Source organism: Vigna radiata, chromosome 9 (assembly GCF_000741045.1).
Source record: "Vigna radiata var. radiata cultivar VC1973A chromosome 9, Vradiata_ver6, whole genome shotgun sequence".
In the NCBI taxonomy this organism is placed as follows: domain Eukaryota; kingdom Viridiplantae; phylum Streptophyta; class Magnoliopsida; order Fabales; family Fabaceae; genus Vigna; species Vigna radiata.
Window position 1 is genome coordinate 1917590 of NC_028359.1, and position 23993 is coordinate 1941582.

At 29.2% G+C, this 23993-nt stretch overlaps 2 protein-coding genes across 3 annotated transcripts; one reads left to right on the top strand and one right to left on the bottom strand.

Annotated features, from left to right (window-relative positions):
- Positions 1–870: 870 nt before the first annotated feature.
- Positions 871–5051, bottom strand: LOC106772929 (putative F-box/FBD/LRR-repeat protein At1g78840). 2 transcript variants are annotated; one of them, XM_014659571.2, is made up of 5 exons: positions 4762–5051; positions 3688–4246; positions 3038–3585; positions 2772–2951; positions 871–1113 (listed from the first exon to the last, which is right to left on the bottom strand). In XM_014659571.2, the coding sequence occupies exons 2-4, from the start codon at positions 4187–4189 to the stop codon at positions 2775–2777; spliced, it is 1227 nt and encodes a 408-aa protein (XP_014515057.1). In that variant the 5' UTR covers positions 4190–4246; positions 4762–5051; the 3' UTR covers positions 871–1113; positions 2772–2774. The 2 variants fall into 2 exon arrangements, with proteins under 2 accessions (XP_014515057.1, XP_014515056.1); XM_014659570.2 differs by having other exon boundaries at positions 3038–4246; positions 4762–5049.
- Positions 5052–16570: 11519 nt separating this feature from the next.
- LOC106773632 (beta-fructofuranosidase, cell wall isozyme) lies at positions 16571–20588 on the top strand. The gene is made up of 7 exons (XM_014660354.2): positions 16571–16731; positions 16892–16900; positions 17500–18356; positions 18575–18733; positions 19063–19301; positions 19389–19479; positions 20167–20588. Exons 1-7 carry the CDS (start codon positions 16578–16580, stop codon positions 20344–20346), a joined length of 1689 nt encoding a protein of 562 aa, XP_014515840.1. The 5' UTR covers positions 16571–16577; the 3' UTR covers positions 20347–20588.
- The last annotated feature ends 3405 nt before the right edge of the window (positions 20589–23993 follow it).

A 23993-nucleotide genomic window follows, 5' to 3' on the forward strand; every position in this document is an offset into this window, starting at 1 on the left:
CCAACCTCAACCCCAACCAAACCTCAATCCCAACCCCAACCCAACCTCAACCCCAACCCTCACCACCATCCCTACCCCCAACCCTAACCCAATGCAGCCGAGTCAAGCCGAACTAAACCGAATCGAACCAAGCCGAGCTTACTCGAATCGAATCGAAAGAAGCCACGACGAGTCAAGTCGATTCGAGCGAAGTTGTGCTGAGTAGAGCCGAGCAAAGTCGATATGAACCGAGCCAAACCAAACCAAAACGAATTGCGACAAGACAAGTCAAGTCATCTCGATTTGATCCGAACCGAATCAAAATAAACCAAAACGAATCCAATCCAACTAAATCGAACCGAACCAAGGTAAACTAAGTCAAAGCAAATCGAATTGAACTGAGCCTAACTGAACCAAACGAAGCTGAGACAAAACAAACCAAACAGAGTCCAGCAAGTCGGGCCGCGCCAATTCGATCCGAATCGGATCGCACCAAAATCAACCAAGTCGAGCCAATCCGATTCGAGTCAGACTACACCGAGACTAGTCAAGCTGAGTCAATTCGATTCAAACCATGCCGACCCAAGTCGAGCCGAACCATTCTAAATTGACATGAACCAAAACGAACCAACCCAAGACAAACCGAACCGAACTAAACCAAAACGAAACAAACCGAGCCGAGCCAATTATAATAAATGTTACATGATTTTATTTCTCTCCAGTATTAAATGATTTTTGTAATGATAGGAAAATTGCAAAGACCCATAAAGATGGTATTTTCAGTTATTATAATACTAAAATTAATTCATCTAAAATGAAAGCATTGTCAAAATCTAATTAAACACTAATTTTTAATTCATTTTAAAATGTAAAAAGATCTGTATTTAGATATGGAAGAGAAGGACAAAATATGACTATAAAACCAGAATCATGATACATATTTGCAAAAAAAGCAAAACAAAACATTTGAATTTCTATTTCATTATAGCTTGTTTTTCAAAAATCAACCCATGAATTTATCCAATTTTTTTTCCAATAAAACTATACCAAACACTAATCCTTGTTTTAATCATACGGATCCAAGTATTGGGTTAATTCCGTCTCAGCATGAGTCAAACCTTCTCTCCAAAGTATCTGCAAAATTAAGAAAAAAGAGCATCCATTCTGTCAAACCAATGCAGAGAATTCTTAACAGTTTAAAATAAAGATAACAAAATAACCATTATCACAATAATCTCCCATGCATGAGAAATATACATGCATATAAATATACATACGTACATTCATATAAATACTAAAGAAAGATTTACTAACCAGTACACGACTGCAAAAGATTAATTGTATAAGCTATCTTATTTCACTTTGCTTATGAAACAAAAATAAAAATAGAACATTCTTTTTAAGAAAGTAAAGTTTAAGCTTAAGCCAATTTTATAGAATCTGTTTATAAGGTGAGGTTCACATTCTTGCTTATATATTTGATTTAGTTATGTCTCTGACAGGCATGTTGATTTTTGAAAAACAAACTATGAATGTCAAATTTATAAACTAGATGGGTAAATATCAAAATTAGATTGTCAAATTTTCATTGCATCAAAATCCAAGTTGTCATATGTTACAAAGGTGATAGGCTTCTACTATTAATCATAAAAATACCATATTAATGATGAAAACAAAACACCAAACACATCTAATCTACGTATTACATTGACTAAGAATTTTTCAGCTTAATTGGTAGTTAAGTTCAAACAAAAACAAGAGGTAGGAAAGAATACAATTCTGATAAAGTCTTGAGAGAGTTCAATAAGAGGTAGGAGAAAAATACAATTCTGATAAACTCTCAAATTTAAATGCTACAAATTGCATGCAAATGACAGAATTCCAAGGACAAAATCATGCACAAATATTCACCATTGATGTATTTTTAAATTTTAAAAAATTATTAACAACCTCCTCCATTACACCATTAACAATACTAACTCAAAATAAGGACTATCAGAAAGTCCTCATTTATTTTTTATACAGTAACTTCACCAGTCTCTAAAATCTCATCCAGACAGCTGAGTTTCTCTTGTCCCTCATAACTCATGGGTATGAAACATGTCCTAGAGTAAGAATTTTGGCCTGGGTTCAAGTTCAGGTTCAGGTTAAGAGAATTGCCATATAAACCAAGACATGATGAGTCCTCTTGATGCAACAAAATGCTAACAATGAAGCTCCAAAATTATTACAAGCAGTGACAGAGTTTGAAACATGAAAAGTATTGTAATCACTGCTTCATAGAGGGTATTGTTAGGCAGGTGTTACAGAAACTAATGAAAAGGGAGACTAACTGGTTCGAGAAAGAAAGCATTTGGGGTTAGGAAAATTGATATCTATTCTCTACTACTTTTTATCTTAGCCACCAAACACACATTCCAAAGAGGAAATAGCAATGCAAACAAATAGCAAGGAGCATATTCAATACCTCATCAAACTTTTGAACATTGCTAAAAGCCTATAAAAAAATCAGTGAATTGCAACACATACAAAAATTAAAGGCAAATGAATATACTTGTTGTCTAAAAGTTTTCAAGTCATGGAACAACTATGTGAGCAAAATGTAAGACTAGGTGGAAAATTTTAGTATTATGCACTGATTAGAAATGTCAACCAACCATTGAACCAAGTTCTTTTATTTTATTTTAGAGAGATATATGATGAACTATGACAAACAAATTAAGGAATATAATTAGTATTATTGTAACAAAGAGAGAACAAAATATCAGTGAATGAGTAGGATTTATGAATACCTTCTAAACAGCCACAATCTCAAAGTCTGCATGCTGAGAACAATTGCGGAAGTAGGCAGTTATATGGTCAAGGTTGTTGATGAAGATTTTATATGTTGATCCCACTCCAAAGTTCAATGACTTCAATTTACTAGGAGGTAAACGTTCTGGCTTTAACAGGGCTGCAGTCCCACAAGTAACCTGAAATTGAAAAAGTTCTTTAAAAAATTATACATCAGCCAAGAATTGCAGGCATAGGCACAGACATAACAGAAATTTCTCCATACCGCAGCTGTGCAGAAAGATAGTTTAACAGCTTCTGCACTATGAAATCCCCGTAACATATTGATCAAACCATGTAGAGTCTCCTCTCTTTTCCTTCGACGACATTTTTCAAACCGATCATGTGGTTCATGTATATCAATAATCAAGCCATCCAAAGATGGAAGTCGGAACTCAAAGAAAGCACAAGGTGTAGAATACAAGTAAGTGAAATTGGAAAGCTGTGGTGCAGCAACTACAATCTTGCATTTAAAGCGGTTGCACATTAGATTCAAGTTGCTAAGTTTGGGAGCAGATATCACAAAATCCTTGGGGTTCAAATCTGACTTAAAAGACATTTCACTTAAGTGCAAATTCTTCATATGGACACAATTAGCAAATGGATCCAGACAGTCAATTCCTGTGTAACACAGAGTGAAGTTATTTAGATGCAGAGTTGTCAACGTTGTAAAACCAAATAGCTCTGCCAAACTTGCAAATGGATTTGAAAAGTCAGCAGCAGCAGGATCCATTGCAAACTGTTCCAGATGCAACAAGTCCAATGATTTGCAACCTATAGGGGATGACACATTCGTAGGATGGCAATCTTTTAACTCAAGCTTTTTCAAAGATTGGCAAGAAAATAGAGACAAAGGAATTTCAACAGGAGGACTACCGGATGTTTTTGCACGGAGATTGATTTTGATTTCTTCAACCCCATGTGATGCTGCATACTCAATAACCTTATTCAATAGATGTTGATCTGTGGCATAATCTACCCCAAAACGATAGTAAACAAGAAGTTTGACATGAGAAGAATCACGGTGGTTTAGAACCCACAGCACAAACTTCTTGAAGTCAACCAACCGCGTGAATGATTTGCTACTGAAATTCAAGCAGGGAACTGAAACCCAAAGATACCTCCACCTCTTTGATAAAACAGAAGTTTGAATAGCATCCTTTGTTTCCAGAAATGACAAGATGTGATGAATAAGACAATCTGGCATGTCACTGAGCCTGTCCTCGCTCTCTGCCATTTCACAATAATCTACATTTTGAGAAGCTAAAATTTTGGTTTTTGACTTCTTCAAGACAGGACCAGATTCCTGAGGATAAGATTTCTGCATTGCAGCTTCACAGCACTCAATTGAATCAGTCTGGTTGAAGCTTCCAATCATGTTTCCTTCAAATCATTCCAAATTTGAAATGATCTAGTGATAAGTAGCACTATTCCTCTACGAAGAATCCGACACAAACAAGAAAAATGGAAAATAATGAGAAAAAAAAACGCATATCAGTCTGTTTAGTGAAGTTATACACCTATTAGAAATACAGAAAGAAAAGAAAAAAGAAAAACCTTACAAATACAATCCAGACAGATTCTATTTATCTTTTCGACGCAACATCTGATAATAATTGAAACAACATGACAGTAAAAAGAACTCCCTAGCCATAAAAACACAGTCCCAGAATTCCCCTACATCAAAAATCATATGTTTGCAATCTTCTCTAATTCAATCCTCGAACACAGTAAAGTCAGAATCTTGACTCACAAATCCAAGTACCCACAAACCCCAAAAGTAAACTTCCCAGCCAAAACGTATTCAAGTTATCAGCAAGAATAAAAAAACCCAACTTTACCATCCCACAGTTGAAAAAATCACAGAAAGGCGCACCCCAACAAGTTGTTAATCAAGGAAATGAAAAGAGAAATCAATAGGAAGTTGAAAAAGGAAAAAGGGTTTTGCACCTGAGAGAGGTCCTAGGAAGAAGAAGATGGTCATGTTTGAAGAACACGCGCAGTGAGAGGCGAGTGTGTTTGAAATTCTGGCTCTAAAGAGAGCTTTTTTGTATTGTGTTGTGTGAATAAGGTTTGGAAATGGGAGAAGTGGATGAGTCTTCTTCTCTCTCTTATATTACTGCTAACAAAGCTTCGAAATTCAATAGTTTTATTGCCTCCTTTTGGTACCACCCAATTCCTGCGACCAAAGTCTCTTACAATTATGTTTTTCATTGGCCTTTTAGGCTTTCTACATGCTTTTGATCTTCTGCTTGTGGAAACTAAGACAAAAACAGGAAAAAATCATATTTTTATTCACCCCTCTAACAATTAAGGCATGCATATCATTATTTTTCACGAATTCATATAAATCAATGTAACACATTTATTTATTTCTTTACAATTATTATTAATAATTAATATCCACATTTATTATTTTATCGACTTCAATTTTTTCTTATGCAATATAAGGCAATCATATTAAATTTATCACAAAAATATTACTTTATATTTATTGAAAATAAATAAGATAAATTATGGGGAGGGGAAATTAGCCCCTTCTTCTACAACACCAATGGCATAACATAACCTTCCTTAAATGTTTTTAGTTGAAATCTCATTAGGTATAACATGTTTGATTTGATGTTAAATATGTGAATCTTCCAAGTCTATTTCCAAAGATGTGTTTGGAGATTGTTTTTATTTATTTATAAGTATTATAATAGATAATTTTTTATAAGTTAGAATTAATTTATATATAAATTATTTTTGTAAAAGTTCTTTTAAATTATCTAAATTTTTAATTTATTTATGAACTAATTTAATTATAATTTTCTTATTTTCTGTGTTCAAAATGTTCATGAAAAGCTTGGTAATCTAATTTCATATTAAGTTTAGAAAGACTTGTCTTAGGTTAAGTTCGAACTAAATATGCATTTACATGATCAATTTATTTCTTTGTTTATCAGGAAATATATCTTTGTATTTAATGAATTATTTAAAACCTTTTAATATTATTTTTTTTATAAATTTTGTATAAACATTACAATTAATTCGTTATAGATTTGATGATATAAATGTTAAAAGATAGTAATGTGATAAATTTTCTGAGATTGTAATAAATGTATTTTGTTTATAACATTTAATTATTTAAAGTTTTTTTTTTTCAAAATGATAACTCTTTATTAATTTATTTTATAGTAGTTCAATGAACTCTCCTCGTTTTAATTGTTATTCTTTTAATATTAATATTTTTAAGAATAAAATTAAATTATTTGATCTCATGAACTTTTAATAATTTAATGTTAATGAGAGTTTTTATCGGAAAATGGATCAGTAAATTGGCTGGATATATACGTTATAATTTATTTACTATATTTTACATATTTACTGTATTTTTGGGAATTTTTTTTATTGAATAGGACTATTTTTTTAACTTAACAAAAATGTTTTCTGATAAATTATTATGTTTGAGTAAAGAATTTTGAAAAAGTAAATTAGTAAAAAAAAAGATAATTTTGAATTTTTCTAAAATATAAATTTTTTGGGTTTTTTTTTCATATATTTTAGTATTTTTATTTTTATTTTTGAATGTTAAAACATACTTGTTTGGAATGAACTTAGTTGAAATCATATAAACTATCGAAATCACAATGCTATAAACTTGATATTTTTTATTGATTTTTATGGATATTTTGTATATGATGAAATTTATTTTACGCATAGGATTTAGGTTATTTCTTAACCTATGTTACGTAGATTTTTTTTGGCCAACATTTTAAAAGCTATTTTTTTATTCATTTTGATTAAAGTTTTTGTATCAATAATTGTGAAACTATTTAGGATTTTTCAATTTTTTAAGGTTTAATATATTTGTATGTTCTTATTTTTGTCCGGAATTTTAAATAGGTTTTCCTTTTTTTTTACGTTTTTTGTTCGAAATTTCAAATAGGTCCCTTTCCTTTTTTGCGTTGTCTTTGTTTTTGTAAAATTGGAGCAACTAAAGGTTTGCCGTTAAATTGGACAAACGGTCATTTAATTGTGTGTTACTTGGCATGGGTAGTGTTTTCACTAATCACAAGTGGAATTAATTAAAAAGGAGTTTTGTATTAAAAACTATGAAAGTATAGAGGTTAAATCAACTTTAGGGAAGGGCATAGAGAGAAAACTTATTACGATTTCCACCTATTTGTAAAGTTGAGAAATCAAATTAAATTAAGTGTTGAAAGCCTTTTCTCCCCTGCAATTTTGCGAAATTAAAATCAAATTGGGAGATGGTGAGTTTTAGGGTTCGTGGTGTACTGGTCTTACAACGGTTTCTGACATGGTGGCGACGATGGCTGAAGAGACAAAGAAGCCTTCGAGGGACATTCTTATTGGTCTGGTTCGGTCAATAAGCATGATTATGGTGATCTATTGCTTGATGACTTTGTCCCTTGTGAGCATGGTGAAGTACACTAAGATTGACGTTGACGCTGCTTACTTCGTGGCCTTTGTTCAGATTGGGATGAGTTGGGCTAAGTACCTTGTGAGCATTTGTGCGTTGAAGGGGACGACTACACGTTTGCTTGTTGGGTCCATGGGTACACCACTCAGATTGTGGCTTGTGTTTGGTTTTTGGAACTTTGGGTATGAGTTTGCTTCCCAAGTAGAGAGTTCCCAAGGTTTGGGGGGTTCCCTGGCTCCCCTCCTTGTCCGTTTCCACCAACCTCTTTCTCATTTCCCACTGCTGTCGTTTTTTTGTGATTCAGAATTTAGCCATTAGACATTTTCTTAATGTTGGTTTTAGACTTTCACTCATCCTATTTGTAAAAATTAAAATGACAAATTTCAACATTTTAAACAGGGGAATCATGTTTTAACGAGAACCAATTTTCTGCAAATATTTAGAACAAAAGAATTTCCAAATGTAGACAATATTTTTGAATCAAAGAAAGAACGAATGCCAATTTTTCCTTCAAACGAACCCTAATAATACGGACCTCAATTTTTCCCACTTTGCCCTTCAAAAAAGTTGATTACATATATGTGCATTCAAAACTTTTAATACAAAATTCGTTTGTAATGCCACGTGTGATTAATATATACTCTGACCATACCACGTAACCAACACTTAAGTGACCATTTGTTCAATTTGACAGTAGGCCTTTAATTGTTTCAATTTTACAAAAAAAAGGATCCAATTGAAACGTAGAAAAGAAAGGGGACCTATTTAATATTTTAGAACAAAATAGGGACCTACCGAGACATTAAACCCAAAAGATATAACTTTTTATTGGTATATATTGATTTATATTAATTAAAGTTCTTGCTACCAACATCCATAAAATAATTTTTTGATATTATAGTTATACTTCTATGATTTATATCTTTCCTAAATATATTTAGGTTTAAACCTCTTTTTGGTCCCTAAGTTATAAGCAGATGTTCAGTTTAGTCCCCGTTTTTAAAAATGTAAATCCTTGGTCCCTAAGTTATAAAAAATGTATCAAATGAGTCCTTTTTTAACTTGAAATACTGTTTTTGGTTGTTTCTTAACAACTGCTACATCTTTAGATTGCTCTGATTTGTTTCTTAATAATAACAACACTTTAGATTGCTCTTTGTACTTTGACCATGAACGTCAAAAAGAGGTTTAAACCATATATTTATCTATACGAATTTTGTAGGACTTATTTTGTTGTTAACATTAAATTATTAAGGGTATTTTTTTAAATATCAAATGAGAAAATTTAGTGAAAAAATAACATTTCTTTTATTAAATACTTAATACATGAACTAATTATTTTAATGAAAATAATATTGTAATTGAAATTTGTTTTATCTCAAAAATTTTATATATTTTCATCTCAAATTTTAAAAGTAAATAAGTATGATATTTTAATTTAGTGAAATTATTTTTTTTGTCAAACGATATTTCATACTGATATTTGAATTTAAATGTGTCAAACGAGATAAATAATTCAAATATCAGTTTGAAACGTCATTTAACACATCAAAACATATTTAACTTGATTAGGTTAGGATAATTATATTTATTCTTCATTCCTAAGTTTAGAAATCAAACTATATCAAAGTTTAGAAGAAAGACAAGTTCTAACTTTATGTAAAAGTTTATAAACTAAAAATATATTTAACCTTAATTTTAATTCATTAGTTTTGTAAAGACTCATTTTCTTTTCTTTTTTATCATTTGGTAGCCTTTCATTCACTTTTTTCTTCTAAATTTTTTCCATCCTCTTTTAGCTTCCATTTCTTCAAATCTTGTTCTTTGCAAAACATAATCATCCATTAAACTAATTGGAAAATTTTGGAATCATCTTGAAACTAAATAATTGTTAAGAGCTCTAAATGTTGTCTTGCCTTATTATGTAACAAAATTTAAGGGAAACTAGTTTATTTAAGCTTTGGTTAACAAATTTAAAAATAAATTTTTTTCTTCTAAAGTTCCTTGTATATGATCTTTCTTGATTCAAACTTGTAAGGTCTTAAGTACCAAGTTGAGTATGAAATTATCTTGAGTATGAGATTATGGTGTTGCATGTAAAGACAATTGTTTAGAGGGAAACTGAAGAATATTCATTGCATTTACATATAAAATTCTTGTGACATGGGAAGTTGGTGAACATTAGTTCAAGTTATGATTATGTTCTCTAATTACTTGTTGAAACTGAAGAAGGTTCCATCTTCGTCTAATGTTCTCTAGTTGCATGTAGAGTAATAAAACACCTTTTGCTTATGCATATGTTGTTCACGGTGAACTAAAGTCTTTGTCTTTAATTGTAGAATTATAGTCTCTCATTTTTTCTAAATCGAAATCCTAGTTCGTATTGAGTCTTAAGGTTTAGGCATAATCATTTCTAGTTTTAAGTTGAAGAGTTTTATGTGAACTCCAAAAATTGATACTTTTAAAATGTGTGAATGAGATCATTGATTTTAAGTAAGATTTTTTGTTTAATTTGCCAAGTGAAGGCATAATATGAGCCACTTAAAGACTGTTTAGCATGATACATTCATGTCAACGAAACTATGTTAGTCAAGCAAAAGTAATGTCCTTATTTAAGTGACGTTGTGATTCGTCCAAGTGTAGGTACTACATGTGTGTGCATGCGTTTGTGTATTTACATGCAAAAATTGTCCAATGGTATGCTTGAATGGTCAGTACTTTAGTTTAAATGAATTATAATGAAATGTACATGCATATGATGAGATGTGAATGGATGTATGCTTTGTGATTTTGAGGTCACAAGTCTGAGATGATACGTGAATTATAAATGATGTTGAGTATGGAGCGAATACTCATGTTGTAATAGAGAATTTTAGTTTCAATAGGTTTAAGTTACAGAGACTAGTATGAGAGATGAAAGGGATTTATTGTGTCGTCAAATCACATATTGAATTTTGAAATCACACTACACGTTAAAATGTTGGTAATGATATACATTAAATCCATCATAATCTATGCAATCGAGGTCTATATGCCTAATGAGAGAAAAAAAGTTAGGTTTTAAGTTATTGGCACTAGTGCAGAAAGGGCTTTAGACGTCGGTTATTTTGGGCATTTAACGTCACATCAAGAACTGACGTCTTTACAGGTGACATTAATGGAACCTCGATTTTCTGCATGTGCGACGTCGTTATAGACGTCGGTTAAGACCAAAGCTCGACGTCTATAAAGACATCAGACATTACACTAACTGACATCTAAGGGCACCCTAGACGTCGGTTTAATGACATGTCCGACGTCTATAAAGTTGTCAAACACTGCATTAACCGACATCTATGGGCACTTTAGACGTCAGTTATTACATTAGCCGACGTCTATGGGCACTATAGACGTTTGTCATTACATTAACTGACGTCTATGATGCGTTGTGTTTTAATGCATTTTTTCTCGTGTCTTTGGGTAGTAGCACCTCCTTCCTTTGCTAGTTTCCTCGTAAGAAAAAATTGCATCTTTTGAATTTCTCATGGAATTTCAACCCAAAGATGAACCTGGGTCGTTTTCCTAGGCCACTTCGACTGCCAATGAAAAAGAATACAATGAGAATACGGTGACACCATATTCTCACCGTTTTCTTTTTCAATGGCGGTGGAAATGGCTCTATGTAAGGACCTAGGTTCGTCTTTGGATTGGAATGCCATGAGATATCCAAAAGACGAAAGTTTTTCTTAAAAGAAAACTAGCAAAGGAAGAAGGTGCACTACGCTACCAAAGACACAAGAAAAACCGCACCAAAACACAACGAAAACACATTTTAATCAGTTTAAATAAAAAATAATACAATAGTTTCTAAAATTCATTATTATATATTACAATGTTAATGCAGGAGAAATTGAAAACATTTGCTAGAGAAAAAAAATTGAAATTGTTTTTTCAATGTGATAAAACTAGTGCGTATAAACTCTTTTCCATACTTTTCAAAGATTTGAATTTTTATTTATATATAAGTAGATTTTAATTTATTGAAAGTTCATTTTGTTTATTATTTTTTTATTGTGCTCTCCAAAAATGTTATGAATAAGTTTATGGAAACAAAGTCACACAGTTTATGACATTTTCAATTAAATGATATAAATTGTGGCCCAATTTTGATATATAACATGAGTTACATGACTTTTGTTAAACATTTTTAGTTAACCTAATTTTAAGTATATCTAACCTTAAAGCACATGTTTGATTGGACATTGCAAAAGTGTTCTGATATTTTTTTCACATCCAATAATGTTTTCATCGTAGAAGTCAAAGAAGACCCACTTAAAGGTTCAACAAAGCTTTAAATAATTCCAACCAAATTTACCTTATAAAATATTATTGTTGAGTTTATTGAATAAGATACTCAAATAGACTTTTTATTTTATTTTATTTATATGTTTAATTTTACGAATGAATTTTTTTTTTGCCCTTCATATTTCAACATATTTCTTTATTTACTTCTACCTAATTGAAATAATTTTTTAATTCATGTTTTTTTTTATATAAAGAATTATATAAAACTTTTAAATAATGTAATCTTTACGGATTTTTCAACATTTGATTATTTATTGTTTTTTCAATATCATAAACTTTTATTAATTTGTACTTTATAGTTCAATGGAATTTCAATAGCACTTGATCATTATAGTTATTGAGTTCTATTTTTCAACATTCAATAATAGCATCAAATTATGTAGTGTTGATGAATTTTGGAACTTTTAAACCGGTTACATAAATCCTTGAAAATTTATTCTACATAAACAAAGAAACTAAAAAATATTAATGAAATTTAATATCATTCCTATCAATTTAATTTTTATAGAAACTATTAGAGGAATTCACTTTTTGTTAGGATAACAGAAAAAAAAGTTTATTATTATTATTATTATAAATGTAAATAAAAATAAATTTTACAACTTTATTATATATAAGTTTTATTCATTTTGTAGATAATTGCTTTAATTTTAAATAGTTTTTTATTCTAAAATTGATTAAATTAAAAAAATGGATAATTTTTTTAAAAAATTAAAAATTATTTAAAGGATAAAATTTGTAGAATCATTGTCTTTATTTTTTAGAAAATGTTAATTAAAAAGTAAAATTGAAAATAAAATGTTTACACTAAAAGAAAAATTTCTTTATATATAAATACTAGCTTGAGATCATGCGGGTCATGGTTTTCTCCTTTTTTTAACTTGTATTAAAAATATATATAATTATTATTTTATATTTAAATAAATAATATATTTATATAATTAAATTTTAAGTGTTATATTGTATAGTGATAAATATAATATTTAAATAAAGAATTTGATAATATAAAAATTGAAATAATTAATTATGGATATTTTTTTATAATAAATTAACTAAAAATAAATAATATATTTTTAATATTGATTTCTTTATATAAAAATTAATAGATTATAAAAGGTACAATTAATAATATCAAATAGTAATATTAGTAATAGGTTACATTTATACCAATATTAATAATAATAACACTAATAATAATAACAATAATAACAGTAAACTTCAAAAATAATATTTAAATATGAATTTGGTTGTTTCAAATTATAAAATTGATACAATAATTTATTAGAAGTGTCTACTAAAATAATATTATTGTTATAAGATTAAATTTTTTCTTAGAGTTTTGAATTATATATTATTAAAATTTTTATATATAAACACATGTAGACATAGACAACTTAAAAAACAAAATGATAAAAAAATATTAAAGGGTATTGACATATAAAATCAGATAAAAAAAATGAAGTTAAACTTAAACATATTATAAACAAAAGTAACATGCACATATAAATAGCTTAAAGTAAAATATAAATATATTATAAGATGTAATTCACATTAAAAAAAATTAAAATAACACTAGTGCAAAAATACTTTTTCCAGTAACTATTTATATATATATATATATATATATATATATATATATATATAGATTATATTTCATTAGATATAAAATATAAAAAGTGACAATGGTAACGTATTTGTAATTATGATAACATCTTCTATGTTAATGGTTGTTGTAAAAGGTATAGAAAATAAATTCAGTAATATTTTTATAATAAAAAATAAAACTTTTTATATCGGATATAATTATAACCGTTATAAAAAATAGACGTATAATTTTAATTATATGGATGCATTAGATGTTTTTGTAATAAATAAGATATTTTTCTAAAATAATGATACATAGACAATATTTTTTGACAACATTTGAACATCATCATACGTATCATTGTGTGATTGGTCCAAATAACACAATGACACCACCATGGACTAATCACACAATGACATGTGTGATAATGTTTGAATGTTGTCAAAAAAAATGTTGTCTAAGTATCTTTATCCATTTTTCTATACCAATTCTAATTATAATGCTATAAAAAATAATTTGTTATTTTCATTTTATTTGTAGTTGAAAAGAGTAAAATAGTTGGTAATAACAGATGGCTTTGCATGTATGTTTATGAGTGATATGTGTTGCATTTGATCTAAGAGTGACTGAATTAAGAGTTATATAATGTGAAAACCCATTTCATGAAGTTACAGAAAGCTTTCCAACAAATGTTATTAATGACCATACATCAATATCTATATTGGATTATATGTTTTCTTTTTGCACCCCTGTTATTACTGACTGCATCCAATTCTACCAAAAAAGACTAAAAATATCATTTTTCATTGCACCACACCATTTTTGTTGTCTTTGTCAGAGGAAGAAGAAAAAGAGAATGTGTTCTAGAAAAAATCTTGTTCGACAAAACTTATTCCAAAATTCATCACATTTATTTTTAAAAATTCATTGCATGTTTTTCCAAAGATATCACAAATTTTGAAAATCTTGTTCTAGAAAACTAACTTCAAAATGCATTTCACGAGTTCAAGAAAATTTATTATGGAAATCTCCATTCAAAAATCTTATTCATAAATGCTCAATTAAGTTTTAGGCCTGTAATAAATTTAAGGATTTTTAATTGAGTTTTTATTGTTTTTTTTGTAGGTTATTGAGTACTAAAGTTTTATATTTTTCAATTGATTTATTGTGATTTATTTATTTTTTTTCTAGATAGTTATTTAAAAAGTTCTTGAGGGTGCAACTAGAAATTACGAGTGTGGAGGAAGAAAAAAGTTTAGATTTTTACTTATAGTTTGAACCTTGAAAGTTAAGTGAAACCTGATTAGAGATTTTAGCTACCACTTGAATTTGATAAAATAATCTGCAAATTAATGTAATAAAGAAAAAAATTAAAAGGTAAATAAAGAACTTGAAAGGTATTTTTATTTCTAAAATCCATACTCTCCTCAAAAGTAGCGAGTATAATTTTGTATCATTATTAATTTTTGGGTTAAATATGTTTTTAATCTCTATATTTTGAGATGATTTTGTTCTTAGTTCCTCTTTCAAACTAAGGTACAATTTAGTCCTTCAACATTTGGTAAAAAAATTTGACAAACAATCCAAATGCTATAATGAAACATGCTTGAAATAATAAATAATGTTAAAAAAATTTGGTAAAAAGGACTAAAACCAGAGTTTTATAAAGTTAAAGGACTAAATTGTACCTTAGTTTGAAAGAATGACTAAAACCAAAATCGTCCCAAAGTGTAGGGACTAAAAACATATTTAACCCTTAATTTTTTCACAATAAAAACAGTATATATGAAAACTTTTAAATAAATTAACCAAATAAAAATTGTAGGAACAATGAACAAAGTAGGAGTAATAAAGTGAAGAAATTTTTTAGAACTTTTTGAAGCCAAAGTCACGAGAAACATAGTAAAAACTTTATACAAAGTGTTCATCATGTCTGTATATATGCATGTATGTCACTAAGTGATAACATAGTTTGGATAAGAATAAGATATATGTATCAAATTTTACATAATGTGGATTTAAAATAACCATGACATTAATTAATATTTTTTTTATCAATGTCAATTGAGATAACGTTTTTAAAATAATATATATTGATAAAAAAATTGACAAAAGAACTTAATCATTATTATTGTAAAATAAGAAATGAATAAATAACATGTATGTTGAGATTATTTGTATATTATTATTTGAATATTTTTTTGACATAGATCTCGATGAGAAGCTAAGACCATGCAAATCTAGTTGAATGTTATATGATTTATGGCTTTATAAGTAAGATGTATTATTTTATGATCTCATTGGACAAGTTGGCTAAATATATAAAAAGAAAATAATGAATTTGGAGGTTTTGAAGAATCAAATTTTAAGTTTATACTACAAAAGAAGAGGCTGCTCCTCCATTTGCGATAAAGTAACATGCATCACATAATGCCACACAATTACTGTATTTACATTAAGAAAACACAATTATTTAAAGATTAATTAATATATTTATTGGAAGTCCTACGTCGATTAACGAGTTTTAAATGAGTATTTCTATTTTCACTCGTTCTTGAATCGGCTTAAAAATTTATTTTCTATAATATAATATCAGAATTTGATTTGCATTTCACTTATATATTATAATTTGACTTTATCTTTAGTCGACGTGAGACTTTCAAAAATATTATTTTATTAAAAAAATATTGTGACATTACATTGTAAGTTTTCCTTGTATTATGATTCACTCTAATTTGTGTTTCTCAGTACCAGACATACATGCTTAAAGAAATGGTGCTGCTGCTCTTCAATTGTTTCGTTGACTTCAATATCCCGACACTAAAATTTGTTTACTTTGCTGATTGCTTCTCTGTCATGTTTCAGTTTCACTCCACCATTTTATATATGTTAAACACATCTTTCACTAATTAACATTTTAAAATAATTCTATTGAGGTATGCGGATAGGTTCTAATCTGGCTCTGATACTGTTTTGAGATATGTGGATAGGTTTTAATCTGGTTCTGATGCTATATTAGAAACAAGTAGTTTTTAAGTCTAACTCAATTCCACAAAATTAACTTATAAGATAAGATTTGCATTATACTTATATATTATAAATTGATCTTATCTACATGATCGATGGTAGTAAATATTTATTTTTTTCTTTCATGTCTTATATGTCTTTTAAGAACAAGAGCATGACGAGCCTGATACTCCAAAAAGATAAAAAAAATCTTGTTCGTTATTATGAATTTGACATCTCACTAATTTTGTTTATGCCGTGATAAGTCTTCTCAATGTTACAGTACATCGCGTTATTTATTATATGGGATAGATTATAATCAGTTATTGAAAATTATTTTAGCAGGTACCATGTATTATCTATATAAATAGATAGTTTGAGTTCACCTGCTTCCTCCAAGACATTATGACTATGTTCATCTCTACCATTTATCTGTTGACTCTCTTTTCTTCCATTTATGGTACTGCAGCTACCCATCTTCACACTCTTTCTTCTGATTCTTATAATCAACCATACAGAACAGCTTATCACTTCCAACCTCCCAAGAATTGGATAAATGGTATCCATCTCAAGCTTTCTCTTCTACCCTTTATTCCTTTCTTTCTATTCTTTTCATTTTCTTTGTTGTTCAAATATTTCATGTCTCTAACATACAGTTTCTTCTTGTTTTTTGTCATTTGACATGCTAAATGGACATGTGGGTGTGTTTGGACTTGCAGATCCCAATGGTTAGTTCAGTTTTCTTCACTTCTCTTGTGAATCTCCCTCAGTGCTTCTGTTTTTCATATTCTTCTATATATAGTTACCTTCAATCCATGTTGTAGCATCATCATCATCATCATCCCATTCTCATATGCATCTAGTTACTTAGTTTCTGGAAATTCATGATGGTTCAAATGATACAAGAAAACTGATGTTTCCCAAAGTGTGTCCAACGGAACTTACAAAGCAAGCAGTAGAATCAAGTACTATATAATGTAAATATATGGAGGTAAATAGAGAAAAAGAATAATAATATGAGCATGTAATGATGAAGAAGTTTCTTCCATTTTGGTCGGCTTTTTTCTATATAATAAACGTCATGCATATAGGTAAAAGTGAAGTCAGAAGTACCAAGTTTTTTTAATGTTTCCGTCTAACTTAAAAATGTCATGTTAACAGAGACTAAGTGTCATGGCGTGATTCTTTTGAATAAACTAATAAAGACAAGACGCGTAAGAAAGAGTCATTATGATGAATCTAACAAAAATAGTTTAAAGAATTAACAAGTTGATACGTGTACTTGTTTACAATCTCTTATTATTGTCTTTACTTGGTGGCATTTTAGGACCATTGAGATATGGAGGACTTTATCACCTGTTCTATCAGTACAATCCTAAAGGTGCAGTTTGGGGAAATATTGTGTGGGCACATTCAGTGTCAAAGGATCTTGTGAACTGGACCCCACTAGATCCTGCAATCTTCCCATCTCAGCCGTCTGATATAAATGGTTGTTGGTCAGGATCAGCCACACTGCTACCTGGTAATAAACCAGTCATTTTATACACTGGAATTAACCCAAAGAATCAACAAGTCCAAAACTTGGCCAAGCCTAAAAATTTGTCTGACCCTTTTCTCAGGGAATGGGTGAAGTCTCCAAAAAACCCTCTAATGGCACCAACCAGTGCTAATGAGATCAATTCAAGTTCATTTAGGGATCCTACCACTGCTTGGCTAGGCCAAGATGGGCATTGGAGAGTACTTGTTGGAAGCAAAAGAAGAACTAGAGGAATGGCACTTTTGTATAGGAGCAAAGATTTTTCTGATTGGATTCAAGCCAAACACCCTTTGCATTCAACTCTAGGCAGTGGAATGTGGGAGTGTCCTGATTTTTTCCCAGTTTTGAAGAATGGTCAATTGGGTGTTGACACATCTGTGAATGATGATTATGTCAGTCATGTGCTGAAGGCTAGTTTGGATGACAGAAAACATGATTACTACATGATAGGGAGCTACAATGCTGCCAAAGATAAGTTTATCCCAGATAAAGGGTTTGAAGAATTTGTTTTAAGATATGATTATGGAAAATACTATGCCTCAAAGACTTTCTTTGATGATGGAAAGAAGAGAAGGGTTTTGCTCGGGTGGGTGAACGAATCATCAAGTGTTGCTGATGATATCAAGAAAGGATGGTCTGGAATCCATGTAAGTTGATTGCAACAATTGCTTAAATTTTTTATCATTGGTTTGCTCACTATGTTCTAAAATCAAGACAAAATTTGATCAAATAGATGTAATGACATTGTTTAAAATAACATGAGCCAACTCATACATGGCTCCACAGCTTTTTTGTTTTTCTCTTTCCTTTAGAAATTGAAGTTGACCTCAAATAGTTTGGTGAATGATGCACATGTGTTTTGCAGACAATTCCAAGGGCTATTTGGCTGCATAAGTCTGGTAAACAATTGGTACAGTGGCCAGTAGAGGAAATTGAAAAGCTACGAGCAAAACCAGTCAATTTGCCACCCCAAGCCTTGAAAGGAGGCAAGTTACTACAAATTAATGGTGTCACAGCAACACAGGTATGTTTAACTTGTTAGAATTTAGTATCAATAGTATTAATGTAGTAAAGGTTTTAAAACTGTTTTTTATAAGAAAAACAGTATTGATGAAAACTAGGATCAACTGTCACGAGGTTAATAATGTTTTTTTCCCTTATAACTTAGATTTTAATTTTCTTTTTTTATCTCATATTTTTATTTTGTTAAATGGATGTAAATATATATTAAGCTATCATTACTCTATAATTTAGAGCCAAAAACATAATTAATTATAATAATAGATTACTTCTGCATGACTATATTATAATAGTACACTTTTAACATAAAAGTTAATAATTTATCCTTTGCAGGCTGATGTTGAAATTTCATTTGAAGTAAGTGGTGAATTGAGAAAGGCTGAAGATTTGAAGTATTGGACTGACCCCCAAATTCTATGTAGCACAAAGGGTTCATCCCTGAGAAGTAGATTGGGTCCTTTTGGTTTGCTGGTTTTTGCTTCAGAGGGATTGCAAGAGTTCACATCAGTTTTCTTCAGAATATTCAGATATCAACACAAATATTTGGTACTCTTGTGCAGTGACCAGAGCAGGTTAATTTGCTTGTACCCTCTTATTATTTCCATCAACTCAACTTCTCTTCAAACTCTTCTAATATCATGCAAATGCATTCATGGCAGGTCTTCTTTAAATAAGAACAACGATTTGACCACTTATGGAACTTTTGTTGACGTGAATCCTCTTCATGAGAAGCTGTCATTGAGAACCTTGGTAAGTTCTAACTATAAAGTATGAACTTTAAATACATAACTTAAATAGTAATGACAGGATGATTATAAAAAAATGTATGTAGTAATATTTATGTGTTGATATTCCAATTGTGAGTTTAAGTTTCACATTGAGTAGAAATGAGAAAATTGAGCACCACATAAGGTTGAAGATCTATTAATTCATTGTCATAAGGTTTTGAGTAAAGAGTGGTGTCAATCCTTATCTGATTGGGCTCACGTCTTAATGATATTCTATCTCTTAGTGAACCTCTTCTTCTAAGAGTCCCATCTAAGTACGTAGTATCAGAATCAGGTTAGACTCAGACAAGTACAATTATTCGTGGATCAAAAGTAAAGTGTCAATCAATCTTTTTATGTGGGTAGACTCGTTCCCCGTGAACCTCCTCCTCCATAAATCCTATCTAAAGCTTTTCTCTCTCTTAAAAAGTGATTTTAATGTCGTCTACTAATATAACTCTCTCTACCAAACCACAATCAGACATAATGGTCCATATTATTTGAACTTATTATGCAGACATAGTAGTCCATATTATTTGAACTTATTCTGCAGATACAAAAAGGGAGTTTAATATAACCAACATTATGGTTATAAAGATTTTCATCTTTGGTTACTTTTTTTGTTAAATAATTTTGATTTTTCTAACTAAGTAGTTTTTCTCTTACACAGATTGATCATTCAGTGGTAGAGAGTTTTGGAGGAGAAGGAAGAGGGTGCATCACTGCCAGAGTTTATCCTACATTAGCAATAAATGATAAAGCACAAATATATGCTTTCAATAATGGTACTGCAGATGTCAAGATTACAAGATTTAGTGCTTGGAGCATGAAGAAAGCACACATACTGTGAAATTATGCAGAAAGAGATGAAATTTATCAGTGCCTTTAAGTATCATTAGGCTAACAATAATATGCATGTCATTATTCAAATTTAATATTTGATAAAGCTGACCAATTTAAAATATTATTTAAGAAAAATGATGTCACCAACATATTTTACTGTTTATCCTTCAGCTTCAACTGCACTCTGAGAATGATGACTTGTATAAGGATTATCTTATGTTGATTCAAATGCATTTATGATTATAATAAGGTTTTCCATGATAAATATTTCTTAGTGGTCCATTCTCACTTTATTATATAGTCATAAGGAGATTATCTAGCTATGTCTTCATGTGATCACACAATTATCTTATACAAATCAATCAAAAAAGAAGAAATAAGGAATTGGACTAAAATTTTGGCAGTAACTTTCGATGAGCTAAATCATATCCATGATAGAAAGACCGTGAGAAGGTTGACTCCATAGTCTATTTATGTTCTTTCTAAATGTAATACTATATGCATGAAATGTTAAATTAATGAGTATTGATGAATGGAAATATGTAATACAGATGTTATTTTAAAATATAAAAATAATAATAATTTCAATTTTGTCAATTACAAATTATTAACCCGTTTGAATATAGAAAATATTAAGTCGAATAAGTATGGTTATGGAAATATTTTTTTTTTATAAAAGAATTATAAAATTAAAAAAAATGTTAAATTTTATGAATTGATAATAATATTTCATTTTAGTAGTTTAAAAATAATGAAATAAGACATTTTATAATAATATTTAAAACATATAACTGAGAATATAAAATATATTAATATAGTCATACAAAAGATAGGATAATAAAAATATGATATTTATACAACTACACTAATATAAAGCATCTCACGTTAATATGCTCACACTAATAAACTGATTATTGCGAAAGAAATAGATAACCACATACAAGACAAATAAATACAAGAGAATAAACCAATTTGCAAAAGGAATATCGTATTAACGAAACATGTGGTATCATAATACAATGCACTCAAAATCATCATATAGAATAGACATAATTAATTTTTTTTAAACTCAATTATCTGGATATATGCATTTAGAGTCAGAATCACAGGAGACATGCACTTGTGGTGGTATCTATTATTCTGTAAAGTCATTGTCAATGAGTTTCATCCTACCACTCATAAAGTTGAGCAATCTAAACCACTGTAATTCATAATTTTTGTTGCATGGCGCCAAGCAACATTTTGGAGTGCAGAGCAATAGTGTTAAATTTCAACTCAAAGAGCCAATTCATGATAAGGCTTAGGAGTATGTACCGTTGAGTGTCATTATTATAGGGAATTCTAGTGGTATCTGATATTGGGCACTAGGTTTCATTGTTGGGCACCAACCTAGGCCACTAAGTGCTTCATGGGCAATGAGCCATTGTCACACCACCTCTAAGCACGCCTTAATGTTATTGGGCACCAATTTTGTTGTTAATTCTATTTGCACTTTAATTAGTATTAATGGTTCTAATGGTTAATATTATTGATGTTCATGTTTTAAACGGTGGATATATAAGTTGATGAATTAATGTAGGGAATTTCATAAAAAGATTCTATTGTTGTATTTTCTTTAATATATACATTGATGTGTAGATTCAAACAAGGAGATATTTTGATATTGTAATCATTCACACTCATATAAAATATGATGAGTTATATGATGAGAATAACATAAGGTCCTAATATAAGGCATAATAATAGCTTAAGATGTGAAGGGGATTAATAGATGGATACTTTTAACTCTTTCCTGCCTTATTTGTTTAAAAAAAAATTTCTAATTAGTACCAATCTATTTAATTGTTATTCTAAAACTATCTCAATCAAATCAACCTCATATAAACTAGTAAATCCATGACATACGATTAAACACAAATAAAATATATCAATTATGCGAATTAACCGACTTTCATTATCATCACAAACCAACACAACATATTAAATACGATATGTTTCATATAAATCATAGACAAATATCATAAATAAATGACATATTAAACAAATTAGACAATACAAATCACAATCAATATTAATAATTCATAACTCATGCTTCAACCACACGTAAATTGCATTACAAATAATAATTAAAACATAAAACAATATATAAAGACGACAAATTAAGGTTCCTTAACCTAAGAAAGCCTATAGGATGCTCTATCTATAAAAACACCATAAGAACAATCATAACATATCATTATAATCACTAATTAACAGAGACTTACACTGATGATTTAAGAGCACATGCATGTATGAAAAGCCAACATGCAAGATCAAACAAATTGGACATGGAAAAAGATAGAAAACTTGATTTATACAATTGAAAAAATTATTCAAAATTGAAGAGATTGATGCGAGAATTACTTCTATCTCATATTTTTAATTAGACAAATAAAGAATAAGAATTTTTAGAAAAAAAAAACTCTAAAAAATGATTTATAAAATTGTGTATTTTAAAATAATATAACTTTTTTTTTATAAGATTTATTATTTATATAATTCTTTTTAATATTAAAATAACCAACCTCTTATTATTTAAATTTTTTAAAGTGGTAAGAATTCTAAAATATATTCTCTAGTCTTCGAATTGACGAGTTAGATAGGTCAACCAACGTTCTCAGAAGTAATTTAAATTCAAAAATAAAAGTTGTTTTTAGATATATCTTTTGATAAAAGTAGTTTTAAATAGCAAAACTAATTGGTGATGTACCAAATAACTCAGAGCACATTTATATGCAAATTTTAGATATTTTTATTAAAAATTAAAATTCATTAATAAAAAGAATTCTCAAAAATATTTTAATTTTTTATCCAAACATATGTAAAATGGTTTCATCTCCTGTTATTTATTGCGATGAATGCTAATAAGACCTCTTCTTAGCATCGATAGGTTTTCAACATTAATGCATTAACTGCTTTGCCCAGTCAATTATTTTTTTTTCTCAAATAATTTATTTCTGACAAGAATGACCAACAGTACATCTTTTACCAAGTAAATGGGTAGAAGTTTTATGTTGCAAAATTAATTTCCATAGTAATACTATGTCATCTCTATTGAAATTAAAGATTTTTTTAAATAAGATTCAACCTTATTAATAATCACCAACGTTAAAGTATTTTAAACAATAGTTTAATTACATTTTGTGTTAGAAGTGAAATTTAAACCTAACTCAATCTCACAAAGTAGGATGAAGTTTACACCCACTTATATACACTTAAATGGTCTTATATCTAATTACTTTCAACATTTTGAGAAATTAAAATAAAATAAAACAACTGAAATTAATTTTTTATCAGCTTTCATTGTACTTAGGTTTGATTACTCATAATGTCGTACCACAAAGAAACGTGCAAGCATAAGGTTATTGACTTGAAAAATTCTAAGAAAATGGTCCAAAGAGGCTTCATATTTTTCTTTCTCTCTTTTTCCTACTCTTTGCATCCCAGACTTTGGAGTGAAATATTAAAACTTTCCTTAGTTTGAACCATTCACACATTTCCACGTAATTGGAATAATTGCTGTGACAATAAAAAATTGCGAGCATGCAAGATAATGTCGATTTTGAGAATGGAAACTGTTTGAATTTGCGTAATAGGTCTGATAATCATTGGAAT

What these genes read in the sequence shown, in the direction of transcription:
- LOC106773632 (XM_014660354.2), top strand. Translation starts at nt 16,578, where the DNA reads ATGACTATGTTCATCTCTACCATTTATCTGTTGACTCTCTTTTCTTCC. An exon ending in ATGGTGTCACAGCAACACAG is followed by an intron (nt 18,734 to 19,062) that starts GTATGTTTAACT and finishes TATCCTTTGCAG; the next exon opens with GCTGATGTTGAAATTTCATT. An exon ending in AGCTGTCATTGAGAACCTTG is followed by an intron (nt 19,480 to 20,166) that starts GTAAGTTCTAAC and finishes TCTCTTACACAG; the next exon opens with ATTGATCATTCAGTGGTAGA.
- LOC106772929 (XM_014659570.2), bottom strand. Translation starts at nt 4,189, where the DNA reads ATGATTGGAAGCTTCAACCAGACTGATTCAATTGAGTGCTGTGAAGCT. An exon ending in TATCTTTCTGCACAGCTGCG is followed by an intron (nt 2,952 to 3,037) that starts GTATGGAGAAAT and finishes TTTCAATTTCAG; the next exon opens with GTTACTTGTGGGACTGCAGC.